The sequence below is a fragment of the Camelus dromedarius genome, chromosome 5, assembly GCF_036321535.1.
Source record: "Camelus dromedarius isolate mCamDro1 chromosome 5, mCamDro1.pat, whole genome shotgun sequence".
NCBI lineage: Eukaryota > Metazoa > Chordata > Mammalia > Artiodactyla > Camelidae > Camelus > Camelus dromedarius.
This window is the reverse complement of record NC_087440.1, coordinates 56,850,411-56,866,106: the sequence shown is the minus strand read 5'-3', so window position 1 is coordinate 56,866,106 and position 15,696 is coordinate 56,850,411. Positions and strand designations below refer to the sequence as shown.

Genomic DNA, 15,696 nt, shown 5'->3' with positions numbered 1-15,696 from the left:
ACAAAAGGAAAGACAAAAACTGCATGACTATTTCAACAGCTGTAGAAAAAGTATTTTACAAAATTTGACATATGTTCCCCCTATGCCCATTTTGGTTAGAGTTTGTATCATGAAAGGATGTTAATGTAATGAGTATTATATTGGCTGTGAATTTGTCATAAATGACTTAACAATGAAAAGCTGAAAGTCTTTCTGCTACATTCAGGCACAAGATGCCCACTCTCACCACCACTATTCAACATAGTATTGGAAGTCCTAGCTATGATAGTTAAACAAGAAAAACAAATAAAAGATATCAAAATTGGAAGGGAAGAAGTAAAATTGTCACTATTTGCAAATGATACACAATGAAGAAAAGACAGTCTCTTTAGTAAGTGGTGTTGGGAAAACCGGACAGCCTCATGTAAATCAATGAAATTAGAACACTCCCTCACGCCATATACAAAAATAAACTCAAAATAGTTTAAAGACCTAAATATAAGATGTGACACCATAAAACTCCTAGATGAGAACATAGGCAAAACATTCTCTGACATAAAATTGTAATAATATTTTCTTAGATCAGTTTCCCAAGGTGAAAGAAATAAAGGGAAAAACAAACAAATGGGACCTAATCCAACTTATACGCTTTTGCACAGCAAAGGAAACATCAATAAAACAAAAAGACAACCTATGAAATGGGAGAAAGTATTTGCAAACAATGAAACTGACAAGGGGTGAATTTCCAAAATATACAGACAATGCATTCAGCTTGATATCACAAAATAACCTAATAAAAAAAATGGGCAGAAGACCTAAATAGACATTTCTCCAAAGAAGACATATAGATGGCCAATAGGCATGTGAAAAAATGCAAATCAAACCACGATGATGTATCATCTCACACCAGTCATAATGGCCATCATCAAAAAGTCTACAAATAATATATATATGTGTGTGTGTGTATATATATGAATATTATTCAGCCATAAAAAAGAAAAATATTGTCATTTGCAGCAACATGGATGGACCTAGAGATAATTATATACTAAATGAAGTCAGACAGAGAAAGACAAACGTTACTTATCACTTACATGTAGAATCTAAAAAAGTAAAAATCAACTTATTTACAAAATAGAAACAGACTCACAGACACAGAAAACAAACCTATGGTTACTAAAGGGCAAAAGGGAGTTGAAGGATAAATCAGGAGTATGGGATTAAGAGATACAAACCCCTATATATAAAATAAACAATAATGATTTACTACTGTATAGCACAGGTAATTATATTCCACATCTTATAATAACCTATAATGGAAAATAATTTGAAGCTATACACCTGAAAATAACACAATTATTATGAATCAACTATTTTTTAATAAATAAAAAAGGAGAGTAACTTTACAGCAGATTCCTTTTGGATTTCTAAGAAAATCCAACCAATACTGATGACAATAAATATTCCTTTACTACAAGGAATAATTGCTGTCTTTGTAATTCAATGGAATATCAGTTAAAAAATAAGGTGAAATACAGCTTTTCACATAACCTTTTGTTGAATTATTGATGTCTTGTCTCTTTTTATAAGACAGAATGTCACGGTGATAATTATGGCTCCCAAACAACTCCCAGTCAAAATTCAGGACCACAATTCTGTCTTCGATGTTTTGTCAGTGATTATAACATCTTCATGGAGAAGATCATGGATATTTAAAAGAAATTAATAGAAGTTTAGTTGAAAATTGTCAAAGCTAGTTTTATGCTTAAAATATGATCCATCAATTAAAGAAGCTTAAAGCTAGACGATCATGTGGTCCAATCCCTGATTTTGTGATTCTAATATTATTGTAGAAACATGGATATCGGATGCCTTTTATCTGCCCCTCCTCCACCTGCCTCCGTCCGGCAGTAGAACTCTAAGGACTACAGAAACAGACTTTCTTGCTCTTTGGCTTTGATTGACCAATGGGGAGACCCTACAGGACATCAAAAGAAGGGAGTATTTTCAGGATCCCCCAGGTGGATGCCTACTTTAATGAAAAGTCATAACTCATATTGGTCAACCCTCTCCTTTCAGATTTTTCTAATCACTCCCTCCTCTTGTCCCTTCAGGCTCAAGTGCAGTAAGAGCTGTTGCTAAACCTGGGTACTGCCCTACTTGCTCTGCTTTCTCACTCATAGTGGTTCTCAGACTTTATCTTGCACTGGAATCACTGAGGGGCTCCTTAAACCCCACTTATAGTTACCTCCACAGCAAAGTTTCTGATTCAAATGTCTGAGATGGCTGCTGCTGATCTGCATTTTTAACAAGTTCCCAGGTGATGCCAGAACCATTGCCCTACAGCCCTATACCTTGACCACTGTTTTATAAATTATCCTAGTTCTCTCTTCCTTCTGGAACCTTGACTAATATGAATGACTAAAAAAAATTAGTTGAAAATAGACAAAGTTTGTTTATGATTAAACATGATTTTCAGGTGCTTGTTTGAAAAAAATTTAAACCAAAGAAGAGAAAGCTTTAGGAATTTAGGAAATCATTTTGTCCAATAAATTTCAGAGCAGAAAAGATGTAGACAAAGAGAGGTCAAGTGATTTACCAGCCAGTTGTTGTCCTGATTTTCAGAAATTTTTCCAGGATACTATGCTGCCTCTTATACAGTAGCTCTTATCCCTCCCACCCCACTTCCCTCTCCCGTCGCCTGGATTGTGTAATCACCATCTGTGTTTCCATTATCTCCATCTTTAGGTTTGGGCACCAGAGGTGCATGTGGTATTTCAAGTAAACATGCACCAACAGTTTGCAGCAACTCAGGAGAAGACCTCTGGCTCACTTTTCAGTATAGGTCTTAGCTGAACAGAATGTTTCATTGATGTTTTGTGCTCATGGGAGATAAGAGTCAACAGCAGGACACTTGTTTAAATATTTGAGTCTTGTCTATCCATTTGTCGTCCAAGTCATCTTGCACTCACCCACACAGAAACTCCCTGGACACTTTGCTTCTCTCTCACCTATTTTCCAAAGACCTTTTCCCAGTTAATCTTTATCAGCTTGGCTTTTCAAATTGTTATCTGAGAATCCCATACCTTACCTTCCATCTGTTTAGGCATTTGTTTTTCTCAGTAGTTGTAGTTCTTCTTTGCCCTCTTTGCTTTGAAGTTTCTAAGTGAAAACCCACGGCACTGTCTGCCCAGCTCCAGCCATACTTTCCTGGGAGCTGCAGCCTGTTGCAGTGTTCTCTGGCCACAGAAATGGGGCCAGGAGTCAGTAAAAGATACAAGCTCCTTCCTCAAGATTTTTGACTATAGGCAACTAGATTTCTCCTAGGAGGCTAAAGCTGTGAGATTGGAAAACTAAGAGCTTTGAACAACCACATTTTTTGCAAAGTGGCAGCTAAACAAGAAGAAATGAGAGATGGGGGACTGCTCCACTACGCCACACCCTGGGTTCCAGCTTTTCCTGAGGTTTAGGGACATCCTCGGCCATCTTATTAAAACTCCCCATTTTTACTTAAAACAATTCAGTTTGGATTTCCATTACATGAAGTCAAACATTGTGATTGAAATTGATAAACAGGAATGACCATTTGTGCTACTTTATCTGATCACTACTAGTTATAATAGTATGCATTTCTTGAGTATGTTCTGTGGACCATTTAATCCACACAACACTCCTCAGATTTGGGTAGAACAGGAGAGAAAACTGAGGTTAAGGGAGATTACATGGCCATCCCCTGCCTCAGTGTTGTACAACTATACATGGCTGAGCCCAGATTCCTACCAGGTCTCCCCAGATTTAAACAACCTGTATTCTTAACCACTGTGTTCTGTCTGGATCTCAATTAGACCAAAATTCCTTTCCAAGTAACAGGCAAGTGTAGAAGAATGGGGTTTGATGCTCTTTTGTACTCAGAATTCAGCATCTTAGAGTTGATCATCTTATCATTAAGTTTCATAGCACGCAGTTTACACCTCTGAGTATTCGCTCCTACAATTTTCTCTGACGCAGCATGAAACTCTGCCTGGCAAAGTCCTGCTCATCCTTCAAAGCCAACTTTGATATAACCTCCCATGGAGTCTTTCCTACTCCAGGCTGAACGAATCACTCCCTTTCTTCTTGCTTTGCAGTTTGCATTACAGTTAATTGGTTACGTGTCTGGCTCTAATACTAGGTTGAGAGCACAATGCAGCCATGGACTGTGTGTTCATCATTTGTCTAACTCCTGTTCCTGACATAATCCTTGCCTTAGAATAGGTGCTTAATAATTGCTTGTTGAACTAAATTGATTTGGGGAGCATGCAGAGCCCAACCAGAGCAGATGAAGGAATCATATTCTTGTACCTGGACAATTATGAAAAATGGCACAAGGTGGCCCTATCACTATGGCTCGGGTGAGGATATGTCTTTACAAGGGGCAGGGAGACTCCCTGGTGTGACTAATGGGAGACTTTCAACCCGTCACTCCTAATGCAGTTTATTCTCAATACCTATCAAAGTCTGAACACTGTTCACTAACTGAATTTGCAATACCCAGGCACTCACTGTGGCATGTAAAATACAAAATAGGTATGATTTATTTATGATCCTTGACTGCATCCCAGGTGACATTCTGAATATGTATTTTCACCAGGGCTGGCTTTATATTAATTGAACAGTATAAGACATAGGCTGGTGTCTTCATTTCCAGGACTGGGGACAGCTGTTTCAAGGACCAAGCCCTGAACATGCCTCTGGGCCTGGCTCTGAAGTTTAAATTTGCCTTTTTAGGACAACGGTTTGAATGTCTGCAGTGGCTCAACTACTGTCAGGTCTCTTCCATGAATCAGCAAGCGGGAGGCAGCTGGCAGCAGGCAGTCAGCTTTGAGCTATATTGCATAATGACCAGGAGGTACAGAAGCCAGGACGTAGCACGTCAGGGAGAATGAGAAAGAAAGAGAAATCACTAGTTTGGCCTGTGAATCCAACACTTGCTAGCTACACGTGATTTACTAACTTTTTAGTAACTATGGCTAATATTTTATCTCAATCTCTTTTCAACTTGCTACCCAACCCATGTTTGGATTTCCTCCTTTCCACCTACAATTGCTGAATAATCACAGAGTGATCGCTGGTATTCACCTAAGAAAACATGAGAACACCTCATGTAGAAATAAATTATAAAAGATACTTGAAAGATAAATTAAAAATGACTCTTGGAGTATCTGAGTATCAGCCCCTCTTGGAGAGCATGAATAAATGAGTGTTCCCTGAATTTTAGACAGCCTCTTTTCATTGAATTTGAAATATTCAACTAGAAACAAAGCTGTGAGCCACAAGATGGTGGAATAGAAAGACCTTGAGCTCACCTCCTCTCATGGGCACACCAAAATCACAACTATTTGCAAAACAACCATCAGTGAAAAAGACCAGAACTTACCAGACTAGATCTACAACTAAAGATATATCAAGAAGGAACAATAATGAGACGTGTAGGAGGGGCAGAGTCATGATATCGTCAAATCATATGCCAGGGTGGGTGATCCACAAACAGGAGAATAATTACAACTGCAGAGGTTCTCCCAGAGGAGAGGTCATACTTTGGGCTCCCCAGCCCAGGGGTCCTGCCCTGGGAAGAGAAGCCCCCAGAGCATTTGGCTTTGATGATCAGCAAGGCTTACTTTCAGGAAGCTCAGAGGACAGGGAAATAAAGACTTCACTCTTAAAGGGCTCACACAAAATCTCGCACACTCTGGAACCCAGGGCAGAAGCACTTATTTGATGGGAGCCTAGGCCAGACCTGTCTTCTGATCCCAGGGAGTCACCCAGAGAGGCAGGAGGCAACTCCAACTCACTGTGGGGACATAGACACTGCCAGCAGCCATTTTTGGGAGTTCCTTCTACCACATGGACACTGCTGCTGACAAACACCATTCTGGAATCTTTAGCTTATTAGCACTAGGACCCAGCCCCACACCAACAGTCTACAGGCACCAGTGCTGGGATGCCTCAGGCCAAGCAACTAAGTAGACACTGACAGAGCCCCACTGAGTAGTGGACAGGCTGCCTTAAGAGCCCCAGACCCACAGCCACCTCTGGACATGGCCTTGCCCACTAGAGGGCCCAGGACCTGGCCCAGTGTACCAGTGCATGGGCACTAGACCTGAGACCCCCCAGGGCCCTTCAGCCAGAGACCCCGGGTCCTAGGCCCTGCCCACTAGTGAGCATGCCCTAGCCTCAGGCCAATTCCACCCACCAGTGGGCAAACACTAGCCACAAGAAAACAATAATACCTCAGTCTACAGACAGGGCCTGTCCACTAGCAGGCCAGATCCTGTCCTGGGACCAGCTGGGCCAGGCCCTGCCCACTATGGGTAAAGCCAGTGTAGCAATATTTACATCAGACAAAATAGACTTCAAAATAAAAACTTGTAAGAGACAAAGAAGGACATTACATAATGATCAAGGAGTCAATCCAAGAAGATATAACAATTGTAAATATATATATACCCAACATATATATGTAAATATTATATGTACCTAAATACATAAAGCAAATACTAACAGACAAAGAGAGAAACCAACAGCAACACAATACTAGTAGGGGACTTTAACACCCCACTCACATCAATGGGCAGGTCATTCAGACAGGAAATCAATAAGGAAACATTGGCCTTAAATGACACATTAGGCCAGATGAGCTTAATAGATACATATACAGAACATTCCATCCAAAAGCAGCAAAATATACATTCTTTTGAAGTGCACATGTAACATTCTCCAGGATTTATCACATGCTAGGCCACAAAACAAGCCTCAGTAAATTTAAGAAAACTGAAATCATATCAAGCATCTTTTCCGATCACAATGCTGTAAGACTAAAAATCAGCTACAAGATAAAATGGCAAAAATCACAAAAACATGGAGGCTAAACAGTATGCTACTAAGCAACCAATAGATCACTGAAGAAATCAAAGAGGAAATAAAAAAATACCTGGAGACATATGAAAACAAAAGCACAACAATCAATAATCTATGGGACTCAAAACAACACAAACAGATGTTAAGATATATTGTGTTCATGAACTGGAAGAATTAATATTGTTAAAATGACACACTACGCAAAACAATCTACAGATTCAATGCAATCTCTGCCAAAATACCAAGGGCATTTTTTACAGAACTAGAACAAATAATTTTAAAATTCATATGGAAACATGAAAGACTCTGAATAGCCAAAACAATCTTGGGAAAGAAGAACAGAGCTGGAGGAATCATGCTACCTGATTTCAGACTATACTGCAAAGCTACAGTAATCAAAACAGTATGGTACTGGCACAAAAATAGACACATCGATCAATGGAATAGAATAGAGAGCCCACAAATAAACCCATGCACTTATGGTCAATTAATCTATGACAAAGGAGGCGAGAATATACAATGGAGGAAAAAAGACAGTCTCTTGAATAGGTGGTGCTGGGAAAACTGGACAGATATGTGTAAAAGAAGGAAATGAGAACATTCTCTAACACCATATACACCAAAACAAACAAAAACAAACCCTCAAAATGGATTAAAGACCTAAATATAAGACCAGAAACCATAAAACCCCTAAAGGAAAACATAGGCAGAATACTCTTTGTCATAAATCATAGCAATATTTTTTTAATGTCTCCTAAAGCAAAGGAAATAAAAGCAAAAATAAACAAATGGGACCTAATTAAGCTTAAAAGCTTTTGCACAGCAAAGGAAACCATCAACAAAATGAAAAGACAATTACTGAATGGGAGAAAGTATTTGCAAATGATATGACTGATAATGGGTTAATAGCCAAAATATATAAATAGCTCCTACAATTCAATATCAAGAAAAAAACAACACAATTAAACAAATGTGCAGCAGAACTGAACAGACAATTTTTCCAAGGAGTAAATGCAGATGGCAAACAGGCACATGAAAATATGCTAAACATCACTAATCATCAGGGAAGTGCAAATCAAAACCACAATGAGATTTCACCTCACATCTGTCAGAATGGCTATCATCAAAAAGAATACAAATAACAAATGTTGGCAAGGATGTGGGAAAAGGAACCGTCTTACACTGTTGGTAGAAATGTTAAGTGATGTAGCCACTGTGGAAAAAACAGTATGGAAGTTTCTCAAAAAACTAAAAATAGCCAGCAATTCTACTCCCGGGTATATATGCAGAAAAAGCTGAAAACTCTAATTCAAAAAAATACATGCACCCCAATGTTCATAACAGCACTACTTACAATAGCCAAAACATGGAAGCAGCCCAAGTGCCCATCAACAGATGAATAGATAAAGAAGATGCGATACACACACACACTAGAATACTACTTAGCCATAAAAAAAGAATGAAATTTTGCCTTTTGCAACAACCTAGATAGACTTGGAGGGTATTGTGCTAAGTGAAATAAGTCAGACAGAGGAAGACAAACATTGTATGATATCACTTATATGTGGAGTCTAAAAAATAAAAGTGTTGAATATAACAAAAAAGAAACAGACTCACAGATATAGAGAACAAACTAATGGTTACCAGTGGGGGGGAGGGGCAAGATAAGAGGGGATTAAGAGGTAAAAACCATGTATAAAGCTACAAGGATATACGGTACAGTGCAGAGAATATAGCCAATATTTTGTAATAACTATAAATGGAATACAACCTCTAAAAATTGTGAATCACCATGTTGTACACGTGAAACTTGCATAACATTGTACTTCAACTATACTACAATAAAAAAATAAAAATAAACATAGCTGTGGAAGTAGGGCAAACATTTTGGATGTGTAAAATTAGAACCTTATGTATTTTTGACACTTTTATCACAACAGTATTAACACAGCATTAATTCAAGCACAGTACTCAGTATGTGATGCTTCTGTTGATTTTTGAGTAGCTGTACATTTTTTAAAAGTTGAGATTAAATAATAAATTTTTGTTAGGTCAACTTGACAGAATTAAAAGATGGTATTGCTAACTCCATTTTTATATTCCTCTACTTTTTACAAGATTAAGGAAAAAAGAGAAAGAAAGAAAAGAAAACAAGATATACTTTTGTTATAGATGGAGATGCCTAGACCATGGAACTAACACTTGCATCTAAGTTACACTGCTGTTCTGTTAGGTTCCCTGATGGAGATGATGGTTCAGGAACTCAAGCTTAGGTCCTATCTGTTTGTTTATTTATTTTTGCTTTTATTTCTATTGCTTGGGAAGATTGACCTAGGAGAACATTGCTTAGATTAAAAAAATATATATCAAAATTATAAAAGGTGGGAGAGGGGAGCAAGAAAATAATAGATTTTTTTTTTTTTGGACATCACTACTTCTCACGGTTCTGCTTTGATTGCTTCAAGTGATTACTCACATAGTACATAACACGATGTATTCAAAACCAAAAGAAAGCCAAGATATCATTGCTATTTCAAGATTTTGCTTTTGACAGTTTCTACCTCCTTTCTACCATTTCAGAAGTACCACACCAAGACATAACATCCATGACCCAGAGAGAATGACAGTCTCTGTTCTCAACCCTCTATCAGTGAGAATAAAGAATATACACAAACACCCCAGAGAGCAGTCAGAGCAGTATACCTGTCTTAGAATTGATAGCTATCAGTGTCCAAGCTGATTCTGATACTCTTCATCTCATCATCCCGGTTGAACCTCATCAAAGTCAACAGGTATTGTTTGAGGTCACACTGTATATAGAACATTTCCCCTAGTTCTTAGAGACCATTAAAAAAAGCACAGGATAGATATGTACAGACACAATTATGGACATATATATACACCGGGTTGACATACATACACATATTTCCTAGTTCTGACAACTGAAAAGATCCACATTCAGGGGTACCCCAGTAACAGTGAGCACACTCACAGTCAGATCTTGGTTTCCAAATACCATTCTCCAAATAAAGTTAATAGAGATCCTTAGAGAAATGACTGATTCCAGGAATGGAGCATGGTAAATAAAAGATGAGCCCAGAATATCTTTAGTGCCAGAAAGTAAGAAGAGCTTAAAAACAAAACAAAACAAAAAACCCCAAAAGAATGGAGATGTGTCAAAGGAACTCAGAAGTCAATCTGAAAGAACTCCCAGTGGTGAAAGCTGGAATTATTTGTGCAAAAGAACGAACAGTCCAGGTTTGATCATAACCCAAAGTATAAAATATATATAAGCCCATACTAATATAAATAAATGACTGAATGGATAAAGGGAGAAAAAAAAGACAAATCTTCTCTTGAGAAGAATTCCAAATACTATGTGTAGACATTTCCCCTCCAGAATGTAAAGCTTAACACTTCTTCATTCCTCACCACGGAGTATGGGCTGGAATTAGTGACTCACTTCCAAAGAACAGAGTATGGGAAGGGGAGAAGGACAGTGGAGAACCCTGACACACGCTGTCTTGACCAGGTGATCAAGGTTAACATCATAGGTAATAAATCATATTGGTAGCATATCAGGGCTGATATCACATAATAAGAATACTTCACCTTTGTGGTGTTCCTCCCCGAAACACATAACCCCAAAATAAACATGAAAAGAAATCTAACAAACTCCAATTGAGGGACATTCTTCCTACAAAATACTTCAACAGTACTTCTCAAAACTTGTGAAAAATAAAGACTGAAATACTTCCGTAGACCATAGGAGGCCTAAGGAGACAAAATGACTAAATGTAATGTGGTGTCCTGGATGGGATCCAGAAAAAAGTCACTGGTGATAAAACCAGTGAAATCCAGATGAAGTTCGAGTGTGGGATACAGTGATGCAAAGATGGTTCAGGATCCGCAAATCAGTCAGTGTGATACACCGCATTAACAAATGAAAAATGAAAATCAGTCATCTCAGCAGGTGCAAAAAAGCATTTGACAAATTCAACATCGATTTATGATAAAAACTCTCAGCAAAATGGGTGTACAGGGGACATACCTTATCATAACAAAGGCCTTATATTACAAGGCCACAGCTAACATCATACTCAGTGGTGAAAAGCTGAAAGCCTTTCCTCTGAGATTGAAAACAAGAAAAGGATGACCCCCTCTTGACACTTCTATTCAGCATAGTATTGGAAGTCCTAGCCAGAGCAGAGGAAGCACCACAAAGCTGGATTTTAGCACCACAACCTGATGGAACAGTGTAGAGTGGATTTAACAGGAGAAGCTGTTGGCAGTTTTATGAGTTAGGAATTCAACAGTCAGCCTCAGGAAGAAAAGGGAGGAAGCAGGCATAACATCACTTTGCTTTCCCAGAGGTAAACTATTCCACTGTGATAACAGTTCTAATCAGAACAGATATGTCAACCCAAACACCATCTTCTAACGTTCATTTCCACTTAATGGGTTTATCTAAAAAGATCCTTTATCTTAAGGACACAGACTTCGCCAACATAGCATTTTCTTATTAGGAGCCTCTTTTGTAAAATTAGCAATGAGTTCGGTAAATATTCCATACATTTTACTGCCAAGGCATTTAAAAATCTGTTTTTTCCTCCAGGAAGTTCTCAAACTGGCATGAACTCTTTCTCCCCAGGTACCTCCAGATCATCGGTTACTCGATGTAAACCAGGAGCCAACTGCCCCAGTTCACACAGTAGCATCAGTAGACAACTGTCCCCTCTGTCTGTCACTGAAGATTCTTCTGCTCCTATTCTTGAACTTCAGAGTCGAGGATCCTCTGGAGTTTGTGGACACAGAGCCGAGAGGCAGAACAGATCAGGTATGTTGGTGACTTCCCCTTAAATAACAGTACGTCTAAGTAAGCTTCTAACCAGCAGTGCAAGATCTGACCATTGGCACAGAATGTAGAGATGTTATATGGACTCTCAGAGGAGGGTGTGGGGAAAGTTTATCAAGTAGAAGGAGAAGGAAGAAGGGAAATGTAGAGGTACAATCTGTTAATGGTGTCTGGTGTAGCAGAGAAATAATACCAAAACCTATAGTTGAAGGGCTTAACACATGGTTGAACAATGACTTCTAATGATGTTTATAAGGAAACTAATTTTCTCATTTTTAAGATGTCAAAAGCTAGCATCTTTTAACTCAACCCTGGGGTTTAGCAATAGCACGCTGTGCCCATTCTGAGACTAAAAGCACCAGTAAAATCACAGACTCTGCTCTTGTCTTCATCAAGACTGCTAGTCCTTGGAGCCCATCAAGTTTTCCCAATTTTATGTCTCCTTCAGGACACTTCACTTGCCTCTTTGATCAGTCAAGATCTCTAGCCTTTCCTCACAGCCGACTGACACTCTCTAACTCCTGGGTTACTTGGGTTACTGAAATTACTAGATAAGTCTCCTGACTATATCCCTGAGTTTCCCAGCAAATGTATCATTTTAAAATGCAGCAGGGTCCACTAGGCTGCTGGCCAGTACTGTTACTTTTTGGTGGTAGACATCTGACTGCCTTCCCAGAGATGCTACCAAGCCCCGAGTCCATACTTACTTCCTCTTACATATGACCACACTTCTACCTTCCAGAAGAGACCAAAACAACTGTGTGGTAACAGATACTTTCCTCTCTGCCTCAATGTCTCTGTTCTTTTGTTTGCTGATTACCATCATTGCAGAACCTCATTTGACTTTTGTGTTTGTTGCCCTTCTGATGTTAACTCCTTCTCCTGTATCCCTCATCACCTCCTCTCCCTCTCTTCCACCTGCATTTTCAGTCTCTCCTCCTCCATTTATTCCTTCAGCTTGGCCAGCAACGTATTAAAATCCTTTGCATCCTTAAAATCAATAGTAACAACAGCAAAGACAACAAAATGCTCTATCCAAAATAAGTGAGTAGTAAAAGAAAAAAAAAGACAATGAAAACCAAAAACCTCGTAACTTTGAGAACATTGGCTTTAAAAAAATAAACAGAAGAGAAATAGTAATTCAGGGGAATCAGTTACGGATAGGGGTAAACAAAGGTATAGAGGAGATGTGAAAGCCTCTTCTAGGGTTCTACTAATTTGATATCTTTTATATGAGAAAAGATATATTATCAAAAAAATGACAACATTTAAAAATGATATCTCAGCAACTATGGACCCCAAGGCTAAAACTCTTAAAAAAAAGTTAAGAAAATGACATCTTAAATCTTCAGAAAGTTTTAATTGGCTTTAATAAGTTGCAGTAATATTCTTATTATCCCAGTTATCTGCAGGACAGAATGTTCCAGTTAATTAAATATGGTTAATAAGGACTTGCCCTATCTATCATATACAAATTACAGATCTCAAAGACAGTACCATTAAAGACCAGATGGGACATAATTTACTCTTTCTGTAATGATTCAGAAGGCATTTGGGGATATTCTGAGGCACCAAAAAGAAAAAAGGAGAATAATCTGACGAGCAGCTCACCTGCTTTCAAGAATATTATGGTGCTTAACCTCAAAATGAATCCCGTGAGATAGATGTTATCACTGTTTGACAGAGAAGCTAAGAATGAAATTAAGCATATTCTCTGAGCCAGACAATGGCAGGGGTAGGACTTCCACTCATGTTTCCAAATTCCAGTGACCTTTAGCATTCTTTTGTATGACTCCAATTAAGATTCATAGAAATGGATGGAATTCCTGATAAATCAATTTTAATGACATATACAAAACTCTAAATCTAAGCAGGACTAAAGAAGGTCATGTTTAAAATGGTCAGAAAAATAAAAGAGCCCTGGAGAGCCAATCTTTCTCTAATATCTATAGATGGTAAAATTAAAGAATTGTCGACAATTAAATCTAGTTAGCAGAAGGAAGAATCGGTCAGTACGACGGAGGGATTTAGGTAACTACTGACGTCATGAAAAGTCCTTTCCGTTACGTGATGGTGGTCACGGTGCAATCTTCAAAGGTGACGGTGAAGGCAGCTACCAGCTAAAAGGGGTACTTAATATCTTTGTAGAATCATTCCTTCTTTACAAGATGGCCCCTGAGAGTGATGTGATCTGAAGTGTAGTAGAGTTTTCTCGTTCTCTTAAGTATCACTTCTCTTAAGCCCCATGCAAGACTGCCATTCCTGCTAGGAAGCAGAACTTTTCCTCCAAACCATTTCTGAAACTTCCAGTGCTTAAATGGAGAGCTCAAGCCTGAAACCTAAACAGAATGAGTAAGAATAAAAATTTTGGACCCTGGAATCATGCTGACTTGGGCTCAACCCTGAACAATCTTTAATACAAGTCTCAGTTTTTTCATCTGCATAATGGGAATGATAATACCTCCTTCATTGGGAAGGCCTGTGTTCCCTTCCTAGCCTTCCAACACGAGTCTCTTACTCATTTTAGTGTTTTCCCTCTACTGTCTGTATAAGCCACATGGTCATAGAGGGAGTTTGCGGAAGGGTTATTAAAAGCCAGTATTGTCCATACACAGCCAAGGGTGCTGGCCAATTCAAACTTCCAGACTCATCTCAATGTCCTGCCTTATGAAAGTTTCTCCTGATCATTTCTCACTTCACCTCTTAACAAGTGTTTCTCTCTTGCCTCCATATGGCCTTGTATCTGTCATGCTGGGCCCTTATCACACTGTATTAGATGTGTTTTCTGGCCTTCCTTTAGGTAATGAGCTCAGGTCTTTCATTTTTGAACCACTGGGACCTGACTAACTAGCTCCTGGAAGCCTCCATAGCACTTTGTTGAATAAATAAATAAAAGAATACCAGTTTTCGCCTTCTGGAGGCCTAGGCCCTGAGAACTCAGCACTGTTGGTAAGACTTGGAAGTCATGTAGTACTTGCTGTGTGCATCCTCACTTAGTTTATATTCTCCAGTGAAGAATTCACTTTCAAGGTTTGCTACCACCTTTCCCCCACATAATGGTATCAGAAGGCCTTAGCTGGATGAAAGCCTTTGCCCCCAGTGGGGCAGTCACATCTGGGTCATTAAGCAGTGGGAGCACATTCAGCAGGACAGCCAGCAGGTTCTAGAGAGGTAGAGTGAGAAACCCATCCACCATGACTCGCAGTGTGTGGGCTGCACCACTTTCTTAACCCCAGGATAAACCTTACACTTAAAGGAGGTGCCTGGAGACACAGCAGAGTCTTGCAAGCAATTCTGCCTCCTTTCCCCCAGGGTCCTGCCATCTGGGATCTCAGCATGGGGACTCAGGGTGATGCCTTCTCCTGTTTAGCTTCCTGATAGGTACATAAATTGATTGTGTTGAACTTGTTTTCTCTGTCAGGGGAGAAGGCCTTTAAGATGATCACTTTCAGAGAGCTTTGATGATTTCAGTGTGAAAAAACTGCTACTAAATTTTCTTAGTAAACATAAAAATACAAAGCAGAACTCCCAGAAACATATTAAATAGTCATTTGTTCTGAGGTGGGAAGTGATCTTGTGTAGTCCAGACTTGCTCTGTTTTGGGGACGCATCCTTTTCAATTTAATAGTGATCTTAGTTGCCATTTAAAAAAAAAAAAAAAAAAACCTCAGTGGACTATAACAACAAATACTTGTTTTTCGCTCACTTTTCATGTCAGCAGATACAGGGCTGCTTTGGCTGGGTTCTCTCATTCTCCCACGTAGACTGAAACAGCATCTCCTATTTGGGATTTTCCATGCTAGTGGCAGAAAGGAAAAGCGTGAGGTAGTGGGACCCTGTGGTGCCTCTTAAAGCTTCTGTTGGGAGGTGGCATACCTCCCATCTTTTCACATTTGATAAGACAAAGGCTCAGTGAAGGCCAACCAATGCCTTTGGAGCTGAAACGTGTAATGCTGTTACAAGGG

The 15,696-nt window shown here is 39.1% G+C and overlaps 1 protein-coding gene across 1 annotated transcript in view; it reads left to right on the top strand.

Annotated features, from left to right (window-relative positions):
* Window positions 1–15,696, top strand: part of SLC35F4 (solute carrier family 35 member F4) — a 222,152-nt gene that overhangs the window by 181,517 nt on the left and 24,939 nt on the right. Inside the window, exon 2 of the mRNA XM_031453777.2 lies at window positions 11,528–11,713. Within this exon, the coding sequence (XP_031309637.1) occupies window positions 11,528–11,713 (186 nt within the window). The remainder of the gene's footprint in view (window positions 1–11,527; window positions 11,714–15,696) is intronic.